Here is a 15835-nt window from a genome sequence, read left to right as displayed (position 1 = left end):
GTGTGTCTTTTAAACACCTCAAGTAATAAATCAAATTACCTGGCACACTGGATGGTCCAGATGTACTGTATTCAGATGAGCTTATGACACCTATTTTAGAATGAAATGGTTAGGCTACTTTCTGTGTATAATTTTACTTTGTAAAATGATTTTTTTAATCTGGTGAATAAAAGATCCAAGTTTAGCAATGCTGATGCTAGCAGACTTAGACCAAATGAAGCTGTACAAAAATAAATTATCAACTGAACAACTTGTTGAAATAACAAAATTAAATGCCTTGTCACTAAATTAATAGACATCAAATTAATTTCTTCTAAGTCAGTTGTCTTAAAAAGTATCCAGGGAAGGAGAATAAGGTTGAGTAGAAAGGGCTCTAGAGCTCCTATCCCAGTGTCATCCAAACTTGCTCCCACTCTGAATTGCTTTATGTTTAGGAAATCTAGGTACTATTTCAATGCAATCTAAATTGTATATTCATAGAAACTAGGAACATGAAAACCACTAATCTAGATGAACTAACTAACGTCCAGAAATTCAGAACCTGCCATTGCAAAGCCACTAGGTTTCCGGTCATTAGACACACCATCAGAAAGAACACTACTTAAAAAAAGTCTACCTGATATGAATAAATTAAAGCAGTCAAAATATGACAGCCAAATAGTAGAAAAATCTCAAATTGGTAACTACTCCAAAATAGAAATATAAGAATGAACTGATTCTGAATTCATTTCTCAGGAACAACACTTAAATTTCAAGACCTCAGCAAATGGCAGTAAATCTGGAGTTCAGCAATTTGGTGTCTTTAAACCCTTTGCAACAAATGTGATGACAAAAAAGTAGTGCCAAGAAATAATGAATGACTTCAAATTTCTTAGATCCATTGAAGTATTGACTTCAAAACTGATGTCCAAAGAGTAACAACAACAAAAAATTATTTCCATATGACAAGGACTTTTTTTTAACAGATTCATTAATAGTTAATCCTGAGTTAGGTCACCATTACTACATATCTCTCACTAATTAGATTTCACTTTTTAAAAAAAAATAGTATTCCACAGTTCTGTTGTCATCTACTCTCATGACCCTCAAGGCTTTAAAGCACTGCTAACAGCACCAAAACAGCTCCCACATCCAGAGCAAATATTATTTTAGCAATTTGTACTGCAAATTCAAAAACTATTCAATCTAATGTTTTCATTAAGTGGAAATAATAAATTTTATGAGATTTTCAGAAAGGATACAACTCTCACTCTTCTCAGAAATCGACCTGCAAACAAAACTTAAGCCATCTATTTCAGATCCAGGATACAAAGTTTGAGCCTCAAAAATCAGCTGCTATTTTAACCACCTCTTCAACTGACTCCAAATCAATTTTGCACAAAAGTAACAAAAAGAATTCCACATTGATATATTCACAGCTATAAAACCAGTTCCACATCCTATGCTAATGAATGTTAAGTAACTTTTGCCTGATTATATCTAAATCCATTTCAACATTTGAGGATTCAGGCTTGCTTTTTTTAAATAGGTTTTTAATTGTCATTGTTATTTAAAAATGTATTTTAGAATTCTGACTTTTTAATAATAAGAAATAAAGCTCAATGCCTAAGCCTTGGGAACCCAATTCAGTACCATATCCTTTCTGTCACCACAGGTACCTGTACCACTAAGGCCAGTTTCACCAAATTTGTCTAGTCCAGAAGCACCAACATCAAGGCCAGCTGCACCCTTACTTTCTCCACCACTTCCCGAACCAGAAGACCAAGTGTTTCCTCCTAATGGAAAACCAAAATGTGATTAAAAGAAATAGGAAAAAAGAAAATAATTGGAATTTCCTGGGAATAGAATGCAGGTTAAGATACCTGAGTCACTGACATCAGATCCAGGACTCAAGTATCCAGCCTCAGCAGATTCACTGCTTCTCTTTCTATTTACACCACTTCCACTGACTTCAAATCCCTGTTGATTAGTTGACCCCAATTTGACTCCTGAGTCTTCAGAGACAACACCAGAATATTCAACCTCATTTCTTCCACTTGAACCATCTGTCGAATACAAAATGAGAGTCACAACAATTACTTACAACACATACCATGATTCAGAATTGTTCTGTGCACAGGAATTAACTATTAGTACCTACAGTACCAGAACTAGATCCTTCCAAAACTACCTACTCCATTTCTATCAAAATCTTTACCACTACGGATATTTTCATCAAACAGATTTGAACTAGAATCTCCAAAACCAAATTCAGGTCCCCCTTTTTTTCCAGGTCAAAAATAATTGTTAAAAAACTGAACTTTCTCACTGACAGAAAAATAAAATATTAATAAAATAATGGATGACAAGTTGAAATCAATTTAGATTTCACCAGAGCAGAGTCCAAGACTAGACTACATGAGTCACTGACATCAGATTCACCACTGCTCTTACCATTCCAGTTGGATTCACTGCTTCGAAATCCCTTTTGATAAAATGTCTCAAAACCCAAACCCAAATTGTCAGATATATCACCAAAAAATGTATTCCCATTTTTTGCACTAGTATCACTTGCAGAATATAAAATGTTTATCATCAAAACACATCTCAGTAAGCTTATGATTCAAACTTCTTAGGCACAGAAATTAAATATTAACATTGAAACCACTGGAACTAGACTCTCTAGTAACTTGTATTTCACTTTCAAAGGTCATTGTCACCAAATTGATTTGAATCAGAGTATCCAACTACAACCTTCTTTCTTCCACGTCCAAATTCAAGAGATCCAAGTATTCCCACTATCAAAAAAATTAAAATACTTTAACATAAAGTAGCGAATATTTCCAACTTAGTGGGTACCTCGGGAAAAGAGACTAGGTGGGATACCTGAGCGACTGGCATCAGATCCAAGGCCTTTGAATCCAGTCCCAACAGATACACTGCCACTTATTCCATTCCCTCCAATTTCATTGATTCCAAATCCCTGCTGACCAGAATCCCATAAATTGGATAGCACATTTCCAAAGCTACTGTCAACAAATTGATTCACACTTCTTAAGCTCATATCACCTGCAGAATATAAAACAATTGTCAGAGAGTGCATTTGAAAATGTCTTTATGTTTCAGACATTTATATGCACAAAAAATTACACTTTTTTTTTGCTAATAATGTCACTGTCACTAGATGAATTTGAATCAGCAAATGTAAAACCAAACACATTAGCTTTCCCTGCTCCAGGTTCTAAGTCAGAAGACCCCATTCCAATAATGGAAATATCAGTGTTTTTAAAATTAATCATTATTCATCAATTTGTTGTTAAATAGTATTAAAGTAAAAGGCTTTTAACCATTAATTAATTGAATTAATTTTTAAATTTCAAGAAATGAGTCTTAGTTTGGAGACCTGAGCTACCTGCATCAGATCCAAAGACTGTGGTATGACCCCCAGCAAATCCACTGCAGCTAATTTCACATCCATCCACTCTACCGAATCCTATTCCCTTTTGACCAAACGTCCCCAAACCAAATCCCAAATCTATAGAGGCACTGCCACTCTATCCAGCCCCACTTCTAAGACTGGAGCTATCTGCTGAAAATAAATAAATAAATAAATAAATAAATAAATAACATTGTCAACAGGGAATATCTAAAACACATCTTATGATTTTTATTTTAGTGGGAAAAAAAAACCCTAGTAGCAATATCCAGATCACTAGAACTTAATTTCCAGTGTTCCCTATTTCTTTCTCACCAAAGTCTTTGTTTATGACCACCAATACTGACTTCACTAGAGCCAGAATTACCAAAACCGAATCCACCCTTTTTTCACTACCAACTCCAATGTCAAAAAGCAAAATGCTTCTACCTAATGACAAATTAAAATGTTATCAAGAGCAATAAACAAAGAATGAGAATTATTTGTATTTTTAATTAAGAAACTCTGAATCAGAATTCCTGAGTCAGTGACACCAGTGCCAAGGCCCATAAATTTACCACGAAGGAAGTCTTTGCTGTTCTTCCTGCTTCTACCAATGTCCACATTTTTAAAGGTAAATTGCTCTGACTGAAAAATACTCGGAGTTGCTATAATTTATTGGCACTTCCTTCATTGACTCTAATTTTTAAATGTAAAATCCTATTTATCCACACTTTTGTAAATTTATTTTTTGGCACTATTTTCCAAGAAAACTAGTTCAAACATGAGTAGTAGAATTTTAAAGTTAACATTGTAAATGTCATACATACAAAACATAAGCCCCAATTAATTTTGTACAAGATGACAAAACATGGGAACAAGAGAGGTTAAATGGCTTTCTCAAAGTCCACAGCAGATTAGTGTGAAAGACTAGGGACAGAAACTGGGTCTCTTCCTTTAGGGTCTAAGCTCCTTTAATAAAAGCCTTCAATCTACTTGCCTCTTCTCTAGTGTTTAAATGACTGATTTCTGTTGAAAATAACACAGATCCTTTAAGAATCAAACATATAGTCTACACATTTTTCTCATGAATTTCTCTAATGCTAAATCTGTATTGGTCAAAAACATCACCAATCCCTGCTCTGCTGATAAATCAATTTTTCTGTCAAAACCAGAAACTAAGAAACAACTTAGAATACCTGTTTCCCTGGCAGCAGAATCAGAACCAGCTAATCCATACACTGATTTCACATCAAATCCATTTTGGTCAGATGAACCCCTACCAATTTCATTTTGATTTGAAGCAATGCCAAATCCAAATTCCATACCACCAGAGACACCATTCGCAATACCATTCGCTGAACTGGTTTCATCTACCATACAAAAATACAATCATTACTAGAGAAAAGTAACATTCATTCATATAATACAATTTACCATAAGATCTGAGAGACTTTCATAAGAAAAGCAAAGTTTTGGGGGCATTGAAGACAAAGATAGAACATGAGGAAATAATTAACGTCTAAGTATTTTAATAAGAGGAAATACATCAGCCTTAACATTTGAGTCATATTGAGTTTGTTGATCCCAAACAGGTAATTGAAAAAACAGAAAATGTTTCCTTCCTAAAGGTATCTCAAACATACCTCTATACTCAAAGTCATTTCTACCTTTTTACCACATAGACATGAATATTAAATTTTAATATAAAATATTAAAGTTATTTTCCTCACTGGGACTGCTTCTTTCTAATTTGGAGGAGGAACAATCTATAGAGATTCAGAAAACATGCAAGTACAGGAAAAGTCTGAGTAGGCAAGTCAGCAGAAATGTGTTGCACCAGAGAAGGCATGCCTCGTTTAAAGAACTTTATATTTTCTCCTCTAAAAACAAAATTGCAATCCACACATTTAAAAACCATTCCTTATCATATTATTTAGCAAACTGGACATGTAATTTAAATAGGGAATCTTGTTGCAGAAAATAAAATGTGGTTAGGTACAAAAATATCAATGGAGAGAACCTACACTACATTTGGGACCAGGAAGCCTTTTAAAACTATGAATTTATACATTAAAAAAGTCATCAAAATGAATAATAACAATAATACCAAGTATAAAGATAGCATAAGAAAAAATTTATCAGAAAAACAATTTAATGTAAACCTATTTGCCAAAATTCTCTAAAAAACGAATTTATCACTCCCTTTGGCAGTAAAATTAGTGCCTTAAGCATCTCTATTACTATTAAGGTCATATTCTGCAAATAAACAAAGATTACCAGAATATCACAAGTGAGAAAAAGTCATTTCCTTCCTAGGTAAGTATTTTTCTGCTAAGAGTACCTGCTGGAGTGTCTTCTATCTTTGAACTCTCAGCATCCCGAAGATCTCTTGCCCTGTCTTCAGCCTCACCTAAAGCACCAAATCCAATGCCAAAGAGTGGTTTTTTACCATCTGAGTCACCAAAAGATGAGATACCATAGAAAAAGTCACCTATAGCAAATAAAAAAAGATTGTATTTGAAAGCAGCATTGCTAGCATAGCATATAAAGGTGGTCTGATTATGACACTATGAAAAACCACGTAAGTCCCCTTATTCTGGCAGCCCTTGGAACAACATACACCACTGGTAGACTAACCCACCTCATCTATATCTTTTTGATAAGGTTTTAAGACCTCAAGAAAGAGGGCAAAATAGAGTTGTAAAGATTCAGTAATTGATGTGTACTAGAAACTCTTCTTCTCCTGAACAGGGTAGAAATTTTCCTGTCTGCTTCCTTCTCCATTACTAAGCCCCAAGTTCCAGTGCCCCACCTCCCTCCATCAAAGTATTCTGCCATGGTTGAATCCATACTGTCCTTTGCTATTGCACCTCATAACTGATAAGATGCCTGATTCTCCTTGCTATACTTCTACAAGGGACAAAAGATGAAACCATGAACTCATAAAGTAATTGATTCACCTCTTTCAATTCTTAGCTTAAATTTCATCTCAATAAGTTACACTCTGAAGACTTAAAACTGCAACCTTACCCTCTCCCTTACACTTGCAGTTGCCATTGTGTTACTCTATTTTGTACCATAGATTTTACCACCCTGTAACAGACAAGGTGTAACAAATCACTTTTATCACTGTTAATAATGTTGATTGATTCTTGATTGTATCCTTCTACATTTTAAGCTTTGAAAAGCAAAGATTCTTTACCTGTTCTATTTACTGAGACACGCAGGTTATCTAGACCTGTGCCTCAGCAATAGAGGGCACTCAATTAATGTTTAGTTAGTAAAGCATTCACCAACAAGCACCTCTTCTAAAGGTTATGTATACCTTGTTACATGAGGCATTTGTACTTTCTATCACACTAATTACATATACATATTTAAGTATCTACAATATGTTTTCTATCACGTCAATTCCATATACATATGTATCTACAATAACATTAAAATACTTTAGAATTAATAATATCTTAATAACTGTGATATTCCTGTAGAGTTAAAGAATACATACATTTTTGTCACCAAATAGACTAGAAAATGATATGCATGATTTGTAAGTAATATTTGAAGATTATATAAGGACAAATACAAATAAGCAGTTTAAATCTTCCCATTAAAATAAAGAGATCTCCTACAAACACTTTTTTTTATCATTTACTCTAGAAAACTTGTGAGTTCTTTCTCTACTCTCTGAAATATATAAAAATCATTTTTAAAACTAAATGAACACTTCAGGAATGTTTTCTCTAGAAGCTAGGGGCTAACACTTTGAAATGTGACTATTAAGGAAGGTAACTCCCCATCTGCTAGGTTTCTGAGAGGGAGGAAACTAACTTTAGCTGGTGTCTGGCTACAAATTGCACACCTGCCTCTAGTTATTAATACACAAAAACTCATTTTTTTCTTTTAAAAGCAATCAACAAACACTGGTGGCTGTCCAACTACCAAGTAAATTTAGGATGAACTATGAGTGATAAATGGTGCTGTCAAGTCTATTTACTTAAGAACTAGTTGTTATCTTCACAAATTATATGCAATGGATTGTATCTCTTGTTTTATAAAAGAGAGATTTCCTGCTTCTTTGCAATCTCTTTAGCAGAATGTCTATCATATGAATCATATTCCAGTTTAGTGCTTACTTCACAAAAACACTGCTTTCTTTCTCTTCTAGTTTCATGGAGAGGTTTTCAGAGGGGGTGGGAGATTTTGTTTTTAAATATATTTTAAACTACCACTCTTTGTATTTTTAACAATTTTTAATGTCAGTAGTAAATATATATCTATTTTTCTAAAGCAAATAGTAAATAACATATTTGTGTGCTTATGAGAAAAGTAAAATAATAGTCTATAATGTAGTCTGAGGGAGAAGCACTCAATATTTAACATACTTGAAATTATAAAATTTGCATGTAAGTGGTTTAGGAGGAAAACAAGCGCTTGAATGAGGTATCACCTTACTAGGTAACCCAAACCACTGTAGTTCTACTCTTCTCCGCATGGAAGATCTCCCCTCTGTGTCTCCTCTTTCCCTCTACTCATCCCTCTTCACTATACATTCTTCCTCCTTTCCTTTTTATCCTCTCTCTCATCATCTTTCTTTAACGTCACGTAGTTTCAGAACCGGTCCTTAACATGTTACTATTTTAATTTCATGGTAAAGTAGAAGGAAGCAAGCCAGTATTCAGCCATGGAAAAGTATGGACATTTGAGTAAGCCCATCTGGGATTCCTCACTTGCAGTCAGAATGGCACTGGACCTCTCTTACACTCAGGCAAGAGGGATTCCTACTCTGATCTATGCAAATCTGTCTCTGACATTCCTTGTGTCACAACACTCTTCAGAGAACACGGAATACAAGCCAAGTGTCAAGGGGCCACACTTACCCAGAGCTTGTGCCATCTACTCCTCTTTTCTGAATTTATTTCAAGACTGCAGGGCTGCAGCCTAGGCCTACTCCCTAGACTTACATTGGCATCTTTCTCAAGATTTAAAAAAAAAAAGTGGAAGGGCACTTGCTTCCTAGGTAAGAGATATTTTTTGCTAACAGTACCTACTGGGGTTTCTTTTAACTTTAAACTCTCAGTATCCTTGACTTGTCATTCTCTCAGCTTGTCTTCAGTCTCTCCTGGAATGCCAAAGCCAATGAAGTGACAGCCGAAGAGCTGGGTGCTGCTGTTCTTGATGAGATCCACATCACCCCTCTCCTCACCCCATCCCATCGAAGGCAATGAGGATGCATCTCTCATGGAAGAAGAAGTAGATTAAAAGTTTTTATCTGTTGCTCCCTGTATAGTGTCCCCATGGCTCCCACAGCAGCCTTGAGTGGCTCTGTCCCACTTGGATCCTTTGGCTGATATCTAGTGGTATTTTTTCTCCTGGTCTAAGGAAAGAAACAAGGGCCTCATTCTCTCCCTAATTTAACAAGATTGAATGTTGAGTATCACGTGTTTTTTGTACATTTTGTTCTGAAATTAAAGTATGTGAAATAAAGAAATGCCGTTTTATACCAAAAAAGCCACCTATAGTAAATAACAAAAGATTTTATTTGAAAACACCATTGCTAGCACAGAATATAAAGGTAGTTTGATTATGACACTATGAAAAGCCACATTTTATTTTGTGCTAAGTTCCATTTTCCTGGCAGAACTTGGAACAATATACAGCACTGGTTGACTTAATCACCTTATCCATATGTTTTTGGGGTCCTGCTCTGATCCATGCAAGTCTTACTCCGGTCTTTCTTGGGTCATGAAGCTCCTCATAGAGAAAAGACTACAGGCTGAGAATCCAGGGCCCATGCCTACCCAGAACCTGTACTCTTATAGATCTGCGGGATGACACAGGATGGCCAATGTGCTAAAATAGATGAACCAAGATAGGTAAACTGTGTTATTCCTCCAAGTGTGGCACAGAAACAGAAGGAACAGAGGTCTAAAGGCTAAGGTATGACCCACCCTGTTTTTGTATTGAATTCCAATGAATCTGAAAATTCTGTATTGATACCTGCTATACAGGTTGTCAAAAATGTATTTTTGTAAAGGGAGAAGAAAAAACATATTTTATGTATTATTTTATTCATTGTAGCTGCAAAAAGTTTTTCATTATGTGCACATCTGCATTTATACCCTTGACTCTACTGTGTCCATGGCCTTTGCTTGAATAAGCAAATGAACATGTCTAAAACAAAATTTCTTTGAGCAAAGTTTTCTTAATTATTAAACTAACTACTTAACAACTGAGACTAAAACAATATCAACTTCACAGAAAGACAGAAAATTTTGTGACTCCTAAAGATATTTCAACCTCTCCCCCATAACCACTACTGCTTCTGTCTTTTCACCACAAGAACACAAATATCAAATTTTAATATAAAATATTGAAGTTATTTTCCTCTCGGAACCTCCTTCTTTCACATTTTTGTACAGGTACAAGCTATAGAGATTTCAGGGACCAGACCCTCCCAGAAAGTTTGAATAGGTCCTGTTTGAAGAAGTTTGAAAAATGTCAAACAAGAGAAGATATGCCTCCACTAAAAAAAAATTTAAATTCCACCCCCAAAAGAAATTACAGGCCATAAACTGTGTAAAGGCTCTAAATAATAATATTCAAAAAACTGAAAGTGTAAATTAAACGGATAATCCTGGTGTAAGAAATAAATGGTTGGAAACAGAAGCATGAATGGAGAGAACCTGCTTTACATCTGTGTCTGGAAAGTATTTTAATGTTTAATTTTTATAGTGAAAGATAGCATGAAAATGAGTGGTCATAATAATAATAGCACCAAATATGAAGAGTGCATGAGAAGCTAAAACATTCCCAGAGAAACAATTAACTCAGTGTAAAATTATTTGCCAAAATTATCTAAAGACAGAATTCATCACTCTCATTGGCCCTAGAATTAATGCCTTCAGAATTTCCACTATTTCAATTCCACTATTTTCTCAAAAAAAAATAAAGATTAACAAATTACCCCCCAAATTTTTTAAGTCACTTGCTTCATAGGAAGTACTTTTTCTGTTAACAGTACCTGCTGGGGTGTCTTCCAACTCTGAACTCTCAGTATCCCGACGTTCTCTTGCCCTGTCTTCAGTCTCCCCTAAAGTACCAAATCCAATGTCAAAGAGTAGCTTTTTACCATCTGAGTCACCGGAGGATGAGCTACCATAGAAAAAGCCACCTATAGCAAATAACAAAAGATTATGTTTGAAAACAGCATTGCTAGCACAGCATATAAAGGTGGTCCGATTATGCCACTATGAAAAGTCACATTTTATATTGTGTAAGTTCCATTGTTCTAGCAGCTCTTGGAACAATATACAGCACTGGTTGACTTCATCACTGTATCCATATCTTCTTCAAGTTCCTACTCTGATCTATGCAAGTCTTATTCTGGCCTTCCTTGAGTCATGGTACTCCTCAGAGCAAAGACTATAAGCCTAAAGTCAAGGAGTCAAGCCTACCCAGAACCTCCACCTTCCCCTTTTCCATTTCTTACTTTTTTTTCTTTTGGTCTCAAATGATTCTTTTTAATGAACATCATTATTTTTATGGCTGAATAGCATTTCATTTTGCATGTATATCACAATTTCTTTATCCATTTGTCTGTTGATGGACACTTAGGTTGATACCATTGCACTATTGTAAATAGTGCTGCAGTAAACATGGGAGTGCAGGTACCCTTTTGATATACTGCTTGCCTTTCCTTTGGATAAATACCCAGTGGTGGGATTGCTACAAAATATTCTAGTTCTATTTTTAGTTCTTTGAGAAACCTTCACAATGTTTTCCATAATGGCTCTACTAATTTACATTTCTACTTTCTTTTCACTGCATTCTTGCCAGCATTTGTTATTTTTTGATAATAGTTATTAAAACTAGGGTGAAATGATATCTCATTATGATTTTGGTTTCCATTTCCCTGATGGATGGTGATGTTGAGAACACCTAAGAAGAAATCACAGGAGAAATGTCTTAGAACATTGGTCAAGGTAAAGATCTTATAGCTAAGACTCCAGAAATATAGGCAACAAAAACAAATGGAACTATATTTTACTACACAGCAATAAAAAAAGTGAAGAACTAACACACAGAATGGGAGAAAATATTTGCAAACTATTCATCTGACTAGTAACTAATGTGCAGAATACATAAGAAATTCAAAGAACTCAACAGTAAAAGAGCAAATAACTAGATTAAAAAGTGAGTAAAAGATCTAGATAGACATTTCTTAAGAGAAGACATACAAATGGCCCTTTTCCATTTCTAGACCATATTCTAAATCCTCATGGCAGCAGCCCAAGTTTGCTGCTTGGTCCTGCATGGACATCTTTCCTAAAATCCTTTTTCAAAGTTGAGACCACACTGAAAAGATGAACCTCAAAGTCAGATGGAAGGTTAGGGGTGGCCATTGTGCCGAAGTCGATGGACTAAGATAGGTAAGCTGGGGTATCCCTCCAAGTGTGGGACTAAGCCAGGAATGGAAGGAGCAGGAGTGAAGGGACCTTGGCCAGGGCAGTTAGTCCTGTTTTTGCAATGAATCTGCAAATTCTGCATTTAATATGATTTTCAGGTTGTCATGGCATATTTTTGTCAAGACAAAAATAAAAATATAAATATAATTTTGCTTTTTTTTTTTTGAGTTAGAGTCTCACTCTGTCTCCCAGGCTGGAGTGTAGTGGCACACTGAAGGCCACCCCAGAGTCAACCTGCTGGGCTCAGGTGATCCTTCTGCCTCAGCCTTCCAAGTAGCCGGAATTACAGGCACATGCTACCACACCCAGCTAATTTTTGATTTATTGTAGAAACGAGGTCTCGCCGAATTGCCTGGGCCGGTCTTGAACCCGTGGGCTCAAGCAATCCACTCACCTTGGCCTCCCAAAGTTCTGGGGTTACAGGCTGAGTCACTGAGTCCAGCCTTGATTTTTTTAAGAGACAGGGTCTTGCTCTGTCACCCAGGCTGGAGTGCAGTGGTCTAATCATAGCTCACCACAATCTCGAACTCCTGTGCTCAAACCATCCTCCTGCCTCAGCTTTCCAAGTAGCTAGGAACACACGTACAGACAATCATGCCCAACTAATTTTTTATATATTTTTGTTTTGTAAAAATGGGGTCTCACTATGTTGCCCAGGCTGGTCTGGAACTCCTGGTTTCAAGTAAGTCTCCTGCCTCAGATTCTCAAAGCATTGGGATTACAGATGTCCAGCCTATTTTGTTCCTTTTATTTATAACTTTTCATTACGTATACATCTGCATTTATACTCTTGACACTGACTGTGCTCTTGATCTGTCCTTGGATAAACAATTTAAGTTTCGTAAAACAAAGTCTCTTTATCTATTATAAGGGGCACCCCCCCAAAAGGAAATTATTTTTTAAAGGGAGGGCCTCTTGTAGTACGGGTTTCCTAGGTAAGTATTCTAGGAACCTATTGGCATCGGTGTACCAGCTAGTATTGTGAGAGGCTGCATTCGGTTTCAGTGATTTTTTTTTTTAGATTCTTTCAATGCATTTACCCATTTCATGATGGGTGATTTACATGAAAAACCTGTACACAGCACATTAAGTTTTTGTCCAAAAAACGGCATGACCAACCCTTCACCCCTTGCATTCACCCGGCCTCTCCCCTAACGACTTTTTTGTTTGTTTCCTTGGATGCAAAAAGTCCCCAAAGGGAATCTTCCTGCCAATGTGGAAGAGATGAAACAAAAAAAAGGCAGAAACAACAAAAGGCATCAAAATTGATGAGTTCAAAAACTGTTTTGAGCAGTGGAAAAAGTGTCTCGATGGGTGTATTATATCAGAGTACTTTGAAGGTGACTGAAATTTAAGCATGTAATAAATACACAATTTTTTAATACATAAATTCTATTTGGGGGGGATACCCCCTTGTAAACAGGGACTACATGGTGAGGATATCAAATTCAGGGAAACAGAAAACTTTGTGTTCTTTCAAGGATATTTCAGCCACTCCCGTACACCCCCTGCTGCTTCTGCCTTTTCGCCACAGGAAAACAAATATTCATTTTTAATGTAAATATTAATGTTATTTTCTTCTCTGAATCTCCTTCTTTCCTATTTTGTAGAGGTACAGACTATAGAAATTTCAGTGACCAGGCACTTACAATAAAAGTTTGAATAGGCCAAAGGGAAGAAGTACGTTAAACCAGAGAAGACAAGCCGCTCCTAAACAATTTTTTTTTTCACTAAAAGATGCAGTTGCCGGTCATGAACTGTATAGAAAGGCTGCTTTATAATATCATTCAGGAAATTGAATGTGTAATATATAGAGAGAATCTTAGCATAGAAAATAAATGGTGGTTGGATATAGAAACATGAATGGAAAGACCCTATACCACATGCGTGTTTGGGAAGTATTTTACTGTTTATTTTTTATATTGAAACATAGCATAAAATGAGAGGTTATTGTAATAATAGTATCAAGTATAAGATAGTATGAGAAAATGAAAAATTACCAGGGAAACAATTAATGTAAACGTCTTTGTCAAAAATCTCTAAAGACGGAACTCATCACTCTCATTGGCTCTAGATAATTCTAGACCTTTAGATTCTCCATTGTTTTTATGAAGGTTATGTCTTCAAATAAAACAAAGGTTATCAGTTTATCCCAAATGTAAAAAAAAAAAAAAATCACTTCATGGGAAGTATTTTTTTCACAAATGGTATCTGCTAGGGTGTCTTCTAACTTTGAATTCTTAATATCCTGACGTTCTCTCAGTCTTGTCTTCAGCCTTTCCTGGAGCGCCAAAGCCAAAAAGTGGCTTTTTTTCATCTAAATCACCGGACAATGCTGTTTTATTTGAAAAACATCATTGCTAGCACAGACTATGAAGGTGGACTGATTGATACTATGAGAAGTCATTTATTTTGTGTAAGTCTCATTCTGTCAGTCCTTGGAACAACATAGAGCACTGATTGACTTAATTACCTTATCCATATCTTTTTTTATCATGGTTCTAAGACCTCAAGAAAGAGAGAACAATAGAGTTGTGAAGATTTAATAATTGATGTGTACGAGAAACTCTTTTTCTCCCGAGCATGGCAGAGACTCCCCCGTCTGCTTCCTTCTTCATTCCTGAACCCCAAACTCCAGTGTCCCACTTCTTCACATTGCTGTTGTCTCCCCAAACTCCAGGGTGAAATTTGATCTCTGTTTTGAAGTTGGGGCCTAGTAGGAGGTGTTTGGGTCTTTGGGATGAATCTCTCCTGAATAGCTTGGTATTGTCTTCATGGTAGTAAGTGAGTTCTCACTCCATTAGTTCTCACAAAGCTGTAGTCAAAAGAGTCTGGAACCTCCCCCATCTTTCTCTTTCTACTTCTCTTCCTTTGTGGTCTCTGTACATGCTGGTTGCCCTTGGCCACCCACCAAGAGTGGAAGCAGTCAGAGTCCCACACCAAAAGAAGATGCTGGTGCCATGCTGCTTCTACAGACTACAGAAACATGAGCTGAATAAGCCTCCTTTCCTTATAAATTATCCAACCTCAGGTACTTCTTTATAGAAAGGCAAATGGACTAAGAGACCCATAAAAATATTCTGCCATGTTGAATTCACACTATCCTCAGCTACTGTACCTTATAGTTGATAAAATTAAGATAACATACCTGATTCTTTTTCCTGTATTCCTGCAAAGAAGCAGAGAAGAAAACATTTACTCATAAATTAATTGTGGCATTTACCTTCTTTGAGTCTCAGCTTAAATTTCATCTAAATGAGACACATTCTGTCTACTTAAAATTGCAACCCCATCCCTATCCTTACTCTCCCAATTTCATATTACTCCATTTTATTCCATAGATTGTACCACCTTTTAATATACTGTGTTCGTGGCTTATAATATTTTTCTTTACTGAGTACATCCTTCTTCTAGATTTTAGGCCTCATAAACTCAAGGTTTCTTCCTATTTTATTTGCTTACATATTCCAGAAGTATAGAACAGTGCCTAAACCACAGAGAGTACTCAATTCATATTTATTTGATAAATACATTCGCCAACAAAGACCACTTCTTAAGGGAATATACTGTCTTACATAAAGCATATGTGCTTTCCATTACACCATTTATATTTTTTGAAATCTCTACAATAAAGTTAAAATGTGTTAGAACAAATAAAGTCATAACTATGACATTCCTGTAAAGTTGTGGAAAACATATATTTTGATCACTGAATAGACAAGACAAGGAAGTACATGATTTGTACATAAAAACTGAAGCATATGTAAAAGCAAATACAAATAAAAATAAGTGGCTTAATTTTCCCTGTTAAAAATAAGAGAAAATGAACGGGCACGGTGGCCCATGCCCATAATCCCGGCACTTTGGGAGGCCAAGGTGAGAGGATTGCCTGAGCCTACGGGTTCAGGACTAGTCTGGGCAACTTGGTGAGACCTCATCTCTACAATAATCTTCTTTTTTTTTTTTTTTT

The 15835-nt window shown here is 35.8% G+C and overlaps 1 protein-coding gene across 1 annotated transcript in view; it reads right to left on the bottom strand.

The window, feature by feature from the left end:
* MUC19 (mucin 19, oligomeric) overlaps positions 1-15835 on the bottom strand; it is a 180393-nt gene that overhangs the window by 152780 nt on the left and 11778 nt on the right. Inside the window, exons 3-11 of the mRNA XM_021714400.1 lie at positions 15014-15034; positions 10422-10571; positions 5739-5888; positions 4594-4767; positions 3731-3844; positions 2866-3048; positions 1863-2045; positions 1659-1775; positions 521-616 (exon numbers count right to left, since the gene is read on the bottom strand). Of these exons, the coding sequence (XP_021570075.1) occupies positions 521-616; positions 1659-1775; positions 1863-2045; positions 2866-3048; positions 3731-3844; positions 4594-4767; positions 5739-5888; positions 10422-10571; positions 15014-15034 (1188 nt within the window). The remainder of the gene's footprint in view (positions 1-520; positions 617-1658; positions 1776-1862; positions 2046-2865; positions 3049-3730; positions 3845-4593; positions 4768-5738; positions 5889-10421; positions 10572-15013; positions 15035-15835) is intronic.

This window comes from Carlito syrichta, unplaced genomic scaffold, assembly GCF_000164805.1.
Source record: "Carlito syrichta isolate Samal-C Ts95f unplaced genomic scaffold, Tarsius_syrichta-2.0.1 Scaffold305642, whole genome shotgun sequence".
Lineage (NCBI taxonomy): Eukaryota > Metazoa > Chordata > Mammalia > Primates > Tarsiidae > Carlito > Carlito syrichta.
The sequence above is the reverse complement of the archived record's forward strand: the minus strand, read 5'-3'. Positions and strand labels throughout refer to the sequence as shown.